General features: G+C 38.2%; 1 protein-coding gene across 1 annotated transcript in view; it reads left to right on the top strand.

The window, feature by feature from the left end:
- galnt12 (UDP-N-acetyl-alpha-D-galactosamine:polypeptide N-acetylgalactosaminyltransferase 12) overlaps positions 1-14,080 on the top strand; it is a 60,982-nt gene extending 46,902 nt beyond the window's left edge. Inside the window, exons 6-10 of the mRNA XM_080208082.1 lie at positions 496-672; positions 900-1,031; positions 3,455-3,568; positions 9,856-10,011; positions 10,473-14,080. Coding sequence (XP_080064208.1) covers positions 496-672; positions 900-1,031; positions 3,455-3,568; positions 9,856-10,011; positions 10,473-10,613 — 720 coding nt within the window. The 3' untranslated portion in view covers positions 10,614-14,080. The remainder of the gene's footprint in view (positions 1-495; positions 673-899; positions 1,032-3,454; positions 3,569-9,855; positions 10,012-10,472) is intronic.
- Positions 14,081-14,861: the final 781 nt, after the last annotated feature.

Genomic DNA, 14,861 nt, shown 5'->3' with positions numbered 1-14,861 from the left:
AATTAGATTTGGTGTTGGTGTGCCCCAGGTTTCACATTTCAGTTCTGTATTTAATTACATCATTTTTATTAAGGAATCATTTTAATGCCTCAGGTAAAGGCCTTCTACTAGCAAAATGTTTAACTTCTCTCTTGATGATGAGTTGTTCAGATCTGGGACATCTTGGTGCTGATGCCTAGCTTGTGTGCTGATCTCTGCCATGGTAATGGGAAGCAAGAATTCTCAGCATCTGCCTGAGGAATGAGGAAAAAATGGTCATTGTACTTAATCTAGTTACCACTGGTTCTCACACTCATACACTCTCACCCCTCCATCCCCCAAAATCCGTCTTCAAAATGCTCAACTTAAATGAATCATAGTATGGAAATTCCTCTTGCGACAGGTTTAGAAAATAATGAAATGTACAAGATGTAATCAATGGGAGTATAAATTATTAGTCAATTTACAATATAAATTTGTACATATTCTATCAAAATAGCTTGTATTTTTTTCCAGATATGGCAATGTGGGGGTTCCTTAGAAATACATCCCTGTTCTCATGTAGGCCATGTTTTTCCCAAACGAGCTCCTTATTCAAGGAGTAAAGCCCTGGCAAACAGCGTACGTGCTGCAGAGGTCTGGATGGATGAATATAAAGAACTGTATTTTCACAGGAATCCACATGCCCGTTTGGTGAGTTTTATTCATTAAAGTTGAATGATTATTTAAGTGTTCCAATATGACCGATTGTACCTGTTTTAGGAGTTTTTGTGTAATGGCCACCCACTTTCTGATCTTTGACAGTTAACAAATCATAAACTGGTATGAATTAGTAATAACTGCATTCAAAATACTTGTCATTTTATCTTGAAGTTAGTATCACATGGTTTTAATTTTTTCCCACCCTCCTGGATTTACAGGAGCCTTATGGTGATGTAACAGAGAGAAGAAAACTCAGAGAGAAACTGCAATGTAAAAACTTCAAATGGTTACTGGAGAATGTTTACCCAGATATCCATGTACCTGAGGATCGGCCAGGTTTCTTTGGAATGGTGATATATTATGTTATATCTGAGCAATATTATTATCCCCATCCTCAAATACTGCATTGTCTTCCAAGCGTCAGTTTCGTCTGAACTGGAAACCTCCACCGAACTTTTACATGTGCACTGCTTGAAAGAATGATTAATTTCTTTAGAATTTGTTTTGTTCATCAGCCATGGCTTAGTTGGTAGCACCTCCCATTTCTTGTGTCAGAAGCTTGTGGGTTCCAGTCCCATTTCAGAGACTTAAGCAATAAAGTCAATGGCTGATACTTGAGTGCATTACTGAGGGACTCTTCCACTATTAAAGATGCCATCATTGAATTTGCCTAACATTTTTCCTTCCTGAACAATACTCCTATTACTGATTTTTGGACAAGTTGTTCAGCCTGTGGTAGCTAAAGTTTCAGGTGACAGGACAATAGGTAGAAAAGTAAGTTGGTGTTATGTGAATAGGCAAACATTTGGCAAATGGGGCATAATGTGGGAAAATGTAATCTTGTCTGCTTTGATATGAATAGAATAGCGGTATGTTATTTGTATGTAGAGAAACTGTAGAATTCCAGGTACAGACTGATCTGGGTGTCCTGGCACATGAATTATGAAATGTTGATATGCAGGTGTAGCAACTGATCAGGATGGTAGGTGGAATATTGGTGTTTATAACTGGGGAATGGAGTATAAAAATATGGCAGTTATGTTAGAGTTGTATAGGGTGTTGGTGAGACAGCATCTGGATACTGGGTACACTTTGGTCTCCTTACTTAAGACAGGATAAAATTGCATTAGAAGCAGTTCAGGTATGGTTTACTCAACTGATTCCTGAGATGAAGGTGTTGTCTCATGAAGTAGGGTTTAGCAGGTTGGTCTCATTGGAGTTTAGAAAAATGAGAGGTTAAAAAATTAGGACCACTCACTCAAGAGCGAGAGAAGGAAATTTTTTTTCTCTGAGCGAGTTAACCCATGGAAATCTCTTGCCCGGGAAGTAGTGGAGACTGTGTTATTGAATATTTTTGAAAGCGGAGGGGAGGTAAATGTTTAGATCAGCAAAGGAGCCAAGGATCATTGGAGAGGAGTGAAACGAGACAGTGGAGTTGAGACCACAATCAGATCAGCCATGATTTTATCAAGTAGCAGAGTAAGCTATGAAGTAGCCTATTCCTACTCCTAATTCTGGTGATCTTGTCTTCATGGTTTAGATGAGGTTAGATCCTACTGTTGCTCTCAAAGCGTATGATTCCCAAAGAATGGATAAACTCCCTAGCAAATAACTTTTTTTAAAAAAAGTGATTCTCAGGATATGGACAATATTAGTAAGGCTTTGTTAATTACTTTTCTCTAGTTGATCTTACATGATGGTGTTGGGCTCCTGTGGTCCTTGTAATTGTGCTCCTTAATGATTGTTTTCTGCAGTTGCCAATGTATTGGCTCTGTGGAAACATATTGCAGATTCTGAAAGAACTTCTATAGTGTGAAGTTGATGGATATGATTGGTTTTTCTCTATATATTCTGACTTTCCTTTCAAAATATTAATGGGAACACACAGGGTCAATAGAAACTATTTCTGCTATTTGAGTTTGGGACAGGAAGATATAGCAACAGAAATAAGGGCTGGACCTTTCAGGAATGAAATTAAGAAAAACTTTATGCTAAGGGTGGGAGGGTTGGTGCTCTTTTTGAAATAGCAATTGATGCAAAATCAATCGTTTGTTTTCAAACTGAGCTTGATAGACTTTTGTTACTCAAAAATATCAAGAGATGCGAGACAAAGGCAGGTGAATGTATGGTTACAGATTGGCCATAATCTGAATGAATGGGGCAATAGGCTCAAGAGACTAAATGGCTTACTCCTGTTCCCATGTTCCTAATTCTTTGCTTTTTTTTTCTCTCCTGTCTTTGGTTTTTCCTCACAGGTAGGAAGTTGGATGGTATAGCAGGGAAAGGAGCTGCATCAGACAACAATTTCCATTTGAAATTTGTTGGAAAGTGTACCCTTGGCTTTCTGGCGTTTTCATTGCAATTATGAGGAAATATAGATACTTAAAAAAAAAAGCTCATATCTTGAAGTAATTTTCAGACATCAAACTATTTAGATTGATGCTGTAAAATTGTCCCTTGAGGGTATGAAATGTATTTTCACTATGATCTTCAGAAGCCCTTATCCTGTGAGCACATTAAGGAATATTCAGCCTTTTATCATTATTACTGCTTTTGGAGGGTGGAAAGCATAATTACTGACATCAATACTTTTTTTCTCCAACTGAGGGAGGTTTGGACTGATGTAACACCAATTTGACCAAGAACGTTGCAGTTTTTTGCTTTTTTTTTAAGAAAAGTACTATATTTCAGTTTTCAGAAGTTAATAGGAGCTACACTTTACTGCCTGTCCACTAGTATAACTAGTATCCACCCTTCTGTTTGTCCTCTTCAGTTAAAGAACAAGGGGATGGTGAATCACTGCTTTGATTACAATCCACCAAATGAACACAACGTTGCAGGAGAAAAAGTCATCTTGTATCAGTGTCATGGCATGGGCCAAAATCAGGTGAGTGATGGCTTATCTTGTTTGTGTATCAATGTTTGAATAATATTGCTAGGTTGGCTATTCCTCAATTCAAGGATGACATCTACTCAAGATTGGTTGATTTTTATCATGGGTCTGATTCTCAACCTGCAAATCTTTGGGCACATGAGGCAGGACAACCCACAGCTTGGTGGGTTCCGGAGTGCAGTTTGCCTCCTTTTCTTTCCTTCTGTCACTGCCTAGCCCATTATGGGGTTGAAACTGAAATCCGCAGTTTGACAATTTATTGCCATTCTGAGCAATTGGTAGCAAGCTGTTCCCAGTCGTTAAGGCCAATGCTGCTGTACTTGAAACAGAGCATCAGAGTGTCTTTGATGTGACTTCTTTGTCCTCCCGTAGAACACTGGCCAGTGTTACACCCATGATAGTACGTTGTACTGCTCCTGCAAAGTGCAAGCACATGTATTAATATTCAGTGAAAACCTTGATCTGAGTTGTGATGTCCCCAAATATTGAATGGTCAGTCAGTGCACATGAAGATTTAGCAACAGAGGGGGCCCTGGAGGACTACCCTCATACCTGAATTTCAGCAAACATGGCTACTTTTATAGAAAGGGAGATAATTGTGGATTTTTTTTTAAACGATGCTTTGTTAGAGAGAGTTATGCCAAGAAAGTATTGAATAGAGAAGTAAGCATTTTTAATTTGAGGAGATTGGGATCCACTGAAGATAGGGTGATGGATATGTTGGTGGTGTTGCTGGATAAAGTGCAGACTTCAAAATTCTGTACGTATAGTAGTTTATGTTTACTTCCCAAATGTTTAATTATTGTTGTTACATTGGTTATTCCTCAATTCAAGGATGAAATCTACTCAGTGTCACTTGTCAGGTCATTGGGGAACACACCCCAACAATCGGAGCATGTTCTGTTTATCACTAGATTTTGCTTCCTATCTCCCAACCCATGTCATGTCTGTTAATCTGGCGTGCAGAACATTATCATACCTCTTCTGGATATCCATACTGACAGTGTTCATAAAAATTCAGTGAGACAAGTCAAATATGATCTACTTTTCACATATCCATGCTGACTTTTATCAGCTTGTGTTTGTCCACAAGCTCAGTCACCCAGGGTGGAATTTTCCTGTCCCACCAACCACAGGGATTGTAGCAGGCGGGTCAGACTGTGCAAAGATCTGTAACTTCGGGTGGGATTTTCCATTCTTGGGGCTTGTGTGGCCAGAAAATCCTGCTCTCAATCTCTGATGCACTCCACCAACTCCTCCACTGTTGATATTAAACTGGTAGATTTATAATTACCCATTTTCTTCATCTACTACGTTCCTAAGTAATGTGATATTTGCAATATTTCAATTCAATTAAAGCCAAACTTCCTGAATTTGGTGAACTGTGTAAAGTTGTGATAAATGCCCCTGCAATTTCTACGCCAATTTATTTTAATACGTTTGGTCAAAACCAGTTCTGGCGATTTTATTTATTTTAAATCTCATAATTTTTTTTCTTATATTACTACTTAAAAGTAAGTTTTCACCTGTGACTGTTCTCAAGTTCCTTCATATTGTTGACCTTTTGACCATTTCCACGACTCTGAAAATGGATACGAAGTGTTTTATATTAATTTCTTAATGACTAATATAAGCTGTGAATTCTGATCTGACCTATCTCACTACAACTGATTTTGCCCCAAATAAGTTAAATAGTTTTTCCTTGGAGAGAAAATGCATTGACTATATAATCTTTTCGAGAAAAAAGTAGCAACGCTTTCAATTAAAATTCATTCTCCTGCCCATATTGGAAATCAGATGGTTTAAGTGTAGATGCAGCACATTTACCCTATTAGTGACAGCTTCCAGAGGTGTTTATGAAATTTATAAAGTTGTATAGGAATTGTTTTTTCACTACTCTGAAACTTCAATACATAGTAGTGCAGATTGCGTGCATCAAGACCTGTCTGTATCAACTATTATGCCTTGATCTTCAGGTCCTTTTGTAGATTGAAACCACATTCTTATTAAGAACATAAGAAATAGGAGCAGGAGTAGGCCATCTAGCCCTTCGAGCCTGCCCCGCCATTCAATAAGATCATGGCTGATCTGTCGTGGCTCAGTTCCACATTCCCGCCCTCTCTCCATAACCCTTAATCCCCTCGCTTATCAAAAACCCATCAACCCGCGTCTTAAAAATATTTAGCAAGGCAGCCTCCCCCACTTCAACGGGCAGAGAATTCCAGAGATTCACCACCCTTTGAGTGAAGAAGTTCCTCCTCAAGAAGTTCCTCCTTATTAATTGGATTCCTTTTCTTGCCATTACAGCTTGTTTCACTTTGAGCCAATTCTACATTCATGTAGCATTCTCTTGAATACTTGGTTATAACCTTGCAATTGAATTCAACAAAAATGATGGCTGTCATTTACTGTCTTTTCTAGTGCCCTTTGTTTCACTATGGAAGTATAAAATCATTGAATAGTTCCAGCACAGAAGAAAGCCATTAAGCCCACCACGTCCATTCTAGCTCTCCTAAGGAGCAATTTATATACTACCACTCCCAACACACAGTTCTCACATCCCTGCACATTCCTCCTTTCAATAATTTGGAAAATGTAGAAAGATTTACTGCACAGAAGGAGGCCACTCTGTCTGCACAGCCCAAAAAATTGAGCCATCCCGCCGAATCACATTTTCCAGCGCTTGGTCCATAACCCTGGAGATTATGGGACTTCAGATGCATATCCAAACGTCTTTCAAATAACTTAGTTTCTGCCTCTACTACCTTCTTGGATAGTGAATTCCAGACCCCTGCCACCCTCCAGATGAGAAAAATATTTCCTCATTCTCCCCTTTAATCCTTCTACTAATAACTTTAAATCTATGCCATCTAAGCATAGACCTCCCTGCTAAGGGAAATAAGTCCTTCCCATTCACTCTATCCAGGCCTTTCACAACCTTGTACACCTCAATCAGATGTCCCAGAGAACCCTACAATGCAGAAAGCAGTCATTGGGTCTGCACCATCTCTCCAAAAGAGCATCCCACTTAGGCCCTCTCCTCTACTCTATGCCCATAACCCATGTATTTATCATGGCTAATCCACATAACCTACACATCTTTGGACACTAAGGAGCAATTTAACACAACCCAATCCACCTAATTGTTGTCGAACTGTGGGAAGAAACTGCCCGCAGAAAATGAGGAGAATGTGCAAATTCTACACAGTCTCCCAAGGCTGGAATCAAATCTTGGTTCCTGAAGCTGTAAGGCAGCAGTGCCAGCCATTGTTCTATTGTGCCGCCCCTCAGCCTCCTTTGTTGTAAGGAGAACCCCAGCCTATTTAATCTTTTGTCATTGCTGCAATTTTCCAGTCCTGGTAACATCCATGTAAATAGCCTCTGTGTACATTCTCCAGTGCAATTACATCCTCTCTCTCATGAAGGGGAGATGATGGCATAGTGGCAATGTCACTGGACTAGAAATCCAGAGGCATGGGCAATGTTCTGGGATCTGGGGTTCAAATTTCAAGTTGAAATTCAGTCAATAAATCTGGAATACAAAGCTAGATCATATAACTACCATCAATTGTGGTAAAAATGTCAGATCAGCCATAACCTCATTAAATGAGAAAACTTGATGGGTCAAATGGCCTCCTTCTGTTCCTGTGTATTGTGGTCTAGGGAAGGAAATCTGTCATGCTTATCTGGTCTGGCCTTCATGTGACTACAGACCCACAGTAGTGTTGTTAATTCTTAATTGCCCTCTGAAATGCCCTAGCAAGCCACTCAGCTCAATGACAATTAATGCTGGCTTTACTAATGATAACCACATCTCATGAAAGAACATTTTTGTGGCCTAACTAATGTTTTCTATAGCTCCACGTATAATCTTATATCCTTGTACTTCACCAACAAAGGAAAGAATTCCATATGCCTTCTTCACTACCTGCTCAGGGCTCTGTGGACATGCACTTCCAGGCCTCCCACTTCCTCAAACTCTCAGTATCCTTCAATTTATTTTCTATTTCTTTGCCTTGCTTGATCTCCTAAATGCATCACCTTACACTTCTTTGGGTTACGTTCTATTTGTCACTCTTCTGCTGTGCCCAACTGTCCACTGATATTCTTCTGCAGTCTACAGCTTCCCTCCTCAACCATGCAGTTGTGTTGTCTGCATTACTCTTTATCATTCTCCTTGCATTTAAGTCCAGATCATTAATATTTGCCTCAAAAAGCAGGGGACTTATTACTAAGTCCTGCAGAATTCCACTGGATGCAATCTACTAATTGGAAAAATTACCCTTTGTTTCCTGCCATTGAGCCGATTTAGTATCCAACTTACAACATTGTCGTGGATTGAATGGGTTTTGTTTAACCAGTCTGCCGTGTAGAACCTTGTCAAAAGCCTTGCTAGCATTCATGTAGACCAGTAAATTACACCAACCTCATCAATCCTCCTTGCTACTATCTCAAAAGATGAGTCAAGTTAGACACAATTGTCCCTCAAGTCCATGACTGTCCTTGATTACCCTATGCCTAAGTGACAGTTAATCTTGTCTCAGAATTGATTTGACTAATTTGCCCACTGACTGGCCTGTGATTATTTGGCCTACCCCTCACTCCATTTTAAAGCAAAGACTGTCTCTCCCAATCCTCTGCCACTTGCTGCACCCAGTGAGAATCAGTAAATAGTAGGCAACACGTCTGTTGTTTCCCCCCTGGTGTCTTTTGACAGCCTGGGGTACATTTCATCTGGTCCTGGTTGGGTTTTCTACTTTCAAGGTTGTTAATGTCCTTGATGCTTCCCTTCTCTCTCTGTTTGTCATATCCAATATTTTACACTCAACTCCAGTGCATCAGTTTCTTTGTAGGAAGCGTTACAGACAGGGGAGAGATAGACAATTTCCTTTTGCTGTCTGTAAGCAGAACATGTTTTGAATTTTTATGGCTTTTTTATTCATTCTTGAGATGTGGGTGTTGCTGGCTGGGCAGCATTTATTGCTCATCTCTGATATTGGCTAGACTATCACACAAAACAGTCTTCCATCCATTTACTCTGTCTACACTTCTTGCTGCCTCAGAAAAGCAGCCAGCATAATCAAGGATCCCACAAACCCCAGAAATACACTCTCCCACTTTCTTCCATTGAGAAAAAGACACAAAAGTTCAAGATTATGTACCAACCAACTCAAGAACAGCTTCTTCTCTGCTGCCTGACTTTGAATGGACCTACCATATATTAAACTGATCTTTCTCTATACCCTAGCTGTGACTGTAACACTGTGTTTTGCACTCTTTCCATTCCTTCTCCCCACATACTTTATGAATGGTGTATTTTGTCTATATAGCACACAAGAATCAATACTTTCCACTGTTTCCCAATATATGTGACAAAAATAAATCAAATCAAAAGACTAGGTAAAGATGGCAGATTTTCTTCCCTGAAGGACGTTGGTTCATTAATCAGAAATAGTTCTGTGGTCATCATTAGAATTTTAATTTGTTTAATGTGGAATTCAAATTTCTTCATCTGCTGTGGTGGGAGTTGAACCCTGGTCCTCAGAGCATTGCCCTGGGTCTCTGCATCACTAGCCTAGCAATAATACCACTATGCCACTGCTTCCCCAATTGCTAATAACCTTCAGCAACCCGTGTTTTGACTAACTCGGAAGGTTAGTTTATTCCATGTTTAAAACCTTGGGCAGGAGCGTTTGCAACTTCCCGCACTTGCATGTGATTGCAGTTTAATCCATTTCTGTGCAAATGGCCAGAATGCCTTTTTTCCTGCTTAGGAGTCACATGAGCTGGTTATTAGCATCTCTTCTGGTACGATGGGTTTCAACCTCCTCTCTTTTGTGATGGTTCAGTTTGGGGTGCCAGTGCAATTGCACTTCCTCTGCTTCTGTTGATTCCAGTGGGTTTGCACAATGAAATTTGAGATTCCACAGGCTGAGAGAAGAATTATTATGTTCTTGTAATCCCTGGTGGTAGCTCCTAGAACAAAAGGCCAGTGGTGAGTACATGTGCCTTTTGGCAGCCATAATTTTTGGTTCAGCAAATATCAGTGTTTTATAAGTAGCAAGATAATAAAGTTTTGGATTTCTTTTCATGCCATAGGCGCCCAGTAAAAGACAGAAATTTAAGAAGAATCATTGACCAGAGTTTAGATTCTAGAATAGTGCTGTCCGATGTGCAGAGGATTGGACCGCCATTGCAGTGACCTCCAAATTATCACAAATGAAACTTTAACTCCATTGGTGTTCTTTAAACAGCTACTGCTTTTCTTGTTGTGCTTCTAGTTTTTTGAATTCTCTTCACACAATGAAATCCGTTATAATACTCGCCAACCTGAAGCCTGCGCTGCAGCAGATATTGGAAATGATTATTTGACAATGTACCTTTGCCGAGAAAACAATTTGCCTGTGCCTGAAAACCAGAAATTCATTTTTAAGGAGGTAAGACGCGTTTTAAAGATTTTGTGCTGTTTTTAAATATAAGTTTAAAACTACTATCATTATTTATAATGCTCTTCCAAAGATAGGTCAAGATAGTGTGTATTTATTGTAATTTTTAAGACTTCCATACTTTGGCTAAATGACACCTAGCTATGGTCATGTGTGTTAAGTATGACATTGATTGCCTGTCTGAAATGAGTGCAAAAGACTCAAACTACATGTGCCACATATGAATAGCCTTTCGAGAGAGACTATTTGTTTTGAGCAGAAAATTATTATTTTGTATAATAATGAAATCTTGCAAGAACGTATATAGTCATTAATTTCTATAGTAACATTATGACAATTGCAGATGTGAAGGTTAAGGCAAGAATGTAGGACTGCATTTAGTCAAAAATTTATTTTTTTATTAAATCTCTGATTGTGATAAATTTTGTTTTGAACTTTTCTTGTCTTCAAAGGATGGCTCGATCTACCATGTCGTGACGCAGAAGTGTCTACAGGCTGTACCCAGTGCATTTAGCAGTGGTCGTCCAGGACCATTACTACGACCATGTACAGATATTGATGACCAGAAATGGTTCTTTCAAGAAAGAAAATGATTTTGTTCATATTCAAATACATTAACAATTTTAAAAAGCTGCCATTGCCAAAAATACTACTGAGTTTTCCCATGAACTATATGATCGTATCAAATCTTTGGTCTTCTTTAGAATACTTTGGAATGGGATTTTAAGAATTACATAATATAGAAGCATCTTTGTACTGATTTTATCACTGAGAGCAATTTATTTTTAACAATGCCTTGAACTTACAAAAATCTTTCTAAATTTCCAAAGGACAATTTAAATACATAATTTTCTTATACAATTGGTAGATCCTGACTATATGTCTCCTTGAATAGTTGGTGAAGAATCTACTGTTTCAACATGACGTGTGAAAGGCTTTAAAACAATTATGTTTGGAAGTTAAAAGTGAGCTATGTGCAAATCCCTTTTTTGTTATCCTGAAGCCTGTGATCTGTGATATTACAGCTATATGAAGGGAGACAAAACAGTGACATCCAACTTATTTAAAAGAACAGACAACTTTTTTTGCCAAGGCTGGAGACAGGGGGAGGAAATGTGGACATTTTTCTATAAAATTACAGTTTTGACCATATCGATGTGATTTAGTGCACTTTATGGACAATTATATCTTTTGTACCAAACTTTGCAATTCCATAATCTTACCTTTTTCCAACCTGTTGTGAAAGTGAAGCTGTGTCCACAATCAGTTTAAAACTAAAGAAGACGTATTTTAGAATTTTTTCCAGTAATGTTTATTTAAACAGATAGCTTTCAGCAAAGAAGTATCATGGACATATCAGTAAGGATTAAAAGGGGCAGGAGGAGAGAGAATATCTCAAATTTATAACTGAAACTGAGACCTTTTTTGCCCTCATTCTGATGTTGCACTGTGTGAGGAGATTTGAATTTTTGCATCACAAGTGGAAAATAATAAGGGTAAACTGAGATCTTGCATCAAGCACATAGAATAAGAAGTAGGAGCAGGAGTAGGCCATCCGGTCCCTCGAGCCTGCTTCGCCACTCAGTAAGATCATGGCTGATCTTTTTGTGGATTCAGCTCCACTTATCCGCCTGCTCATCATAACCCTTAATTCCTTTACTGTTCAAAAATTTATCTATCCTTGCCTTAAAAACATTCAGTGAGGTAGCCTTAACTGCTTCACTGGGCAAAGAATTCCACAGATTCACAACCCTTTGTGTGAAGAAGTTCCTCCTCAACTCAGTCCTAAATCTGCTTCCCCTTATTTTGAGGCTATGCCCCCTATTTCTAGTTTCACCTGCCAGTGGAAACAACTCCCCTGCTTCTATCTTATCTATTCCCTTCATTATTTTGTATGTTCTATAAGATCTCCCCTCATTCTTCTGAATTCCAATGAGTATAGCCCCAGTCTATTCAATCTCTCCTCCTAACCTAACCCTTTCAAATCCCGAATCATCCAAGTGAATCGCCTCTGCGTCCCCCTCCAGTGCTAGTGTATCATTTCTCAAGTAAATCAAGTGAATCAGACAAAGCTCTTAACTACTTGTTAATCAATTTTGGTAGTCTTAGTTGAGGATTAAAGGTTGACTTGAACTCTGAAAAACTCCTTTGTTCTTCAAATAGTGCCTTGGGATCTTTGCTATCCACTTGCATAGGTAGATGGGTTTAATATCCGAAGAGCAGTATCTCAGACGTGCTGCATTCTTTCGATACTGCACTGAACTGTCGGTCTAGATTAAGTGTTCAAGTTCCTGGATTGAAACCATGCCTTTCAATTCAAAGGTGATAATGCTACCATTGAGACCAATTGACACAACTGCAATGGTGAAACCCTTTTTTGCCCTTAAAACATAGACCACAGCTGAAATGAAGTGTGAAATGGGGAGTTGAGAGGAATCATTGCAGTGTGGACTCAAGCACATTGCTAAATTCCAATGCCCCAATTAGTCTTTGATTTAGAATAGGTGAGCATTTGTGGCAAAAGTCATCAGCAGTGGGTTTGAAATTAAGTTTGGAAAAGCTTAAGCTATAGAAACACTTAGGATTGTGTAACTCAATGTGGAATGATAAATGTAGTTCAGCTTGATGAGAATTTTTAAAATGCTTTAGAAGACCCCTACCAATAATTTAGCATTGATTTGTAAGAAAAAGTAACTGATTCCACATTCTCTTCTACGTATATTGGCTCACACCTCCATATGTTGCTGTAATATCACATCACAAGTGAAAATGTGCAATGACTCATTTGAATACAGTAGATGCCTTTTATTTTGATACAAAATTTGAAGGAACTCTATTTTTGCACTCTAATTGCAAAATGTAGTTATTACTAATCTCATATTAAATATAAAAAATGTTCTGTTTTCTTCCCTGACAAGTTATAAGATGAACTAAGTAGCCAAAAATGTTTATATAATTTACAAATGCTGCATATGTGTATGAAAAACTTGCTTACCAAACAGTGGCAATATCATAGTCTGTGGAAGGGTAAGTTGAACAGCCTTCCTCTTCTGTACTTACTTTTGACATTAAACTGATTGATTGATTGTATCCTGAATGCTGGAGAATGTACTAAATAGTTTTAAATAATTGCTTTTGATAGATATTGATTGATCCAGGCAGCAAATCACTGTGCTAATGAGCTTTATTGACTTATAAAAAAAATTATCTCTTGGGCTTCCATAATGTGTAATATTTGATTTTTTTTTAACCACCTTGTTGAAGGAACTTGTCTTTTGTTTAAATCTACTCTGTTCTTGTATTGACATATCTTTGTGCAGCAGTTTTAAGGACTTGCAATTAAATGAAAGATTGTAAATTTTTTCAGTTGCTACTGCCAAGCAATCACGTTGGCATTAGAACTACACCTGGTCTTGAATAGCTGGGTTGTGACTGTAAATGTTCACAGAATTTACTATTTTGGATGTGAATTTAAATGTGTGAGGATTTGTATTTTGTCAAGTATTGGTGCATATCTTTTTAATGAACATTTTCTAATCAAACTGTTTTATAAATTATCACAGCATTGTTACTCTCCAGCAACAGATACAATGTCTAACCTAAGTCTCAACAAAAGGAATGTGCAGCCTCTTGCAGAGGTTAAATTGTACGTTGCTCTGTTGCCCAACAATGTCCTAGAATTAACGCAATGAAAATGGAGGATATTTAGTTTTGTTTCTTCAGTTGCTTGCTCGCTGGCGGGCTGACTGAATTATAAATGCAGCACAGAGAAATAATGGATTGAATGTTAATTTTTATAACATTAAATGTCAGATGGATTTTTCAAGAACATTTTGAGTGTAGAGTCGCAAAGTCTATACTCCATGTACTCCACAGATGTTGATGACAGATTTGAGACCATGCTTTTTATCTGCGAATGCTCCATCCAACTAATTTGAACATACTCCTAATTTTTAAAATTAAAATATTTCTTTCGGATTGCAACATCAATGCCATATACTTTCAGGTATATCTGTTTTTTTATGGGAATTGTAGGAATAAACTTGAAAATGTGCACAAACGTGTCTCACCATTTTTCTTCACAGTAAAATTATTGCAGAGAACTGTAAATTATATCCTTTCAAAATCATGAGCTCAGTTTTTGGCTTGGACGTTTTGTGTAATTATTGGAATGTAATGATGAATCTATACAAAATTTAAGACCACGGTGAAGCACTGTGAAGTTTTGGACTGAGGTAGTGGGACCTAGTACAGTGAAGAGTTCCTTGCATTTAAGAATTGTGAGGCTTTAGAAAGCCCTACCAGAGTTGATGATTGAAGCAGAGACTCTGTCAAAATTTAGTAATAGGTTAGATAATTAGTTAAATGAGAGCAATATAGGAAAATGGTGGCGCATAGGGATTAGGTGCTTCCAGTATTTTTGGAGTCCCGGGAATATTAAACAATCTTGCTTATTTATTAATACTTTGACAAATATTGGATATACATCAATATTACAAAAATGAAGCACTGGAGAAAGTGCAAAGTGAGGTATGAATGATGCCAGAGCTAATAGGAAAGAATATACTGGAGCTCTTTTCAGAAAAAAGACTACAGTGACCAAATAGCTGAAGGGCCTGATAGAGTAGATATGTGGAGGATGTTTCCATCACTGTGGATGTTCAGAACCAGGGCCGTAACACATGATAGTCACGAACAAATTTGATAAAGAATGCGGGAGAAAACTATTTACTAGGAAGTGTGATAACATGGATCTCGCTATCATAGAGTAGTTGCAGAAAATGGCATGGATACATTTAAGTGGAAGCCAGGTAAGTACATAAAGAAGAAAAGAATAGGAG

This window comes from Carcharhinus amblyrhynchos, chromosome 2 (genome assembly GCF_965287045.1).
Source record: "Carcharhinus amblyrhynchos chromosome 2, sCarAmb.v2.hapA, whole genome shotgun sequence".
Classification (NCBI taxonomy): Eukaryota; Metazoa; Chordata; class Chondrichthyes; order Carcharhiniformes; family Carcharhinidae; genus Carcharhinus; species Carcharhinus amblyrhynchos.
This window is presented reverse-complemented; position numbering and strand designations above follow the sequence as displayed.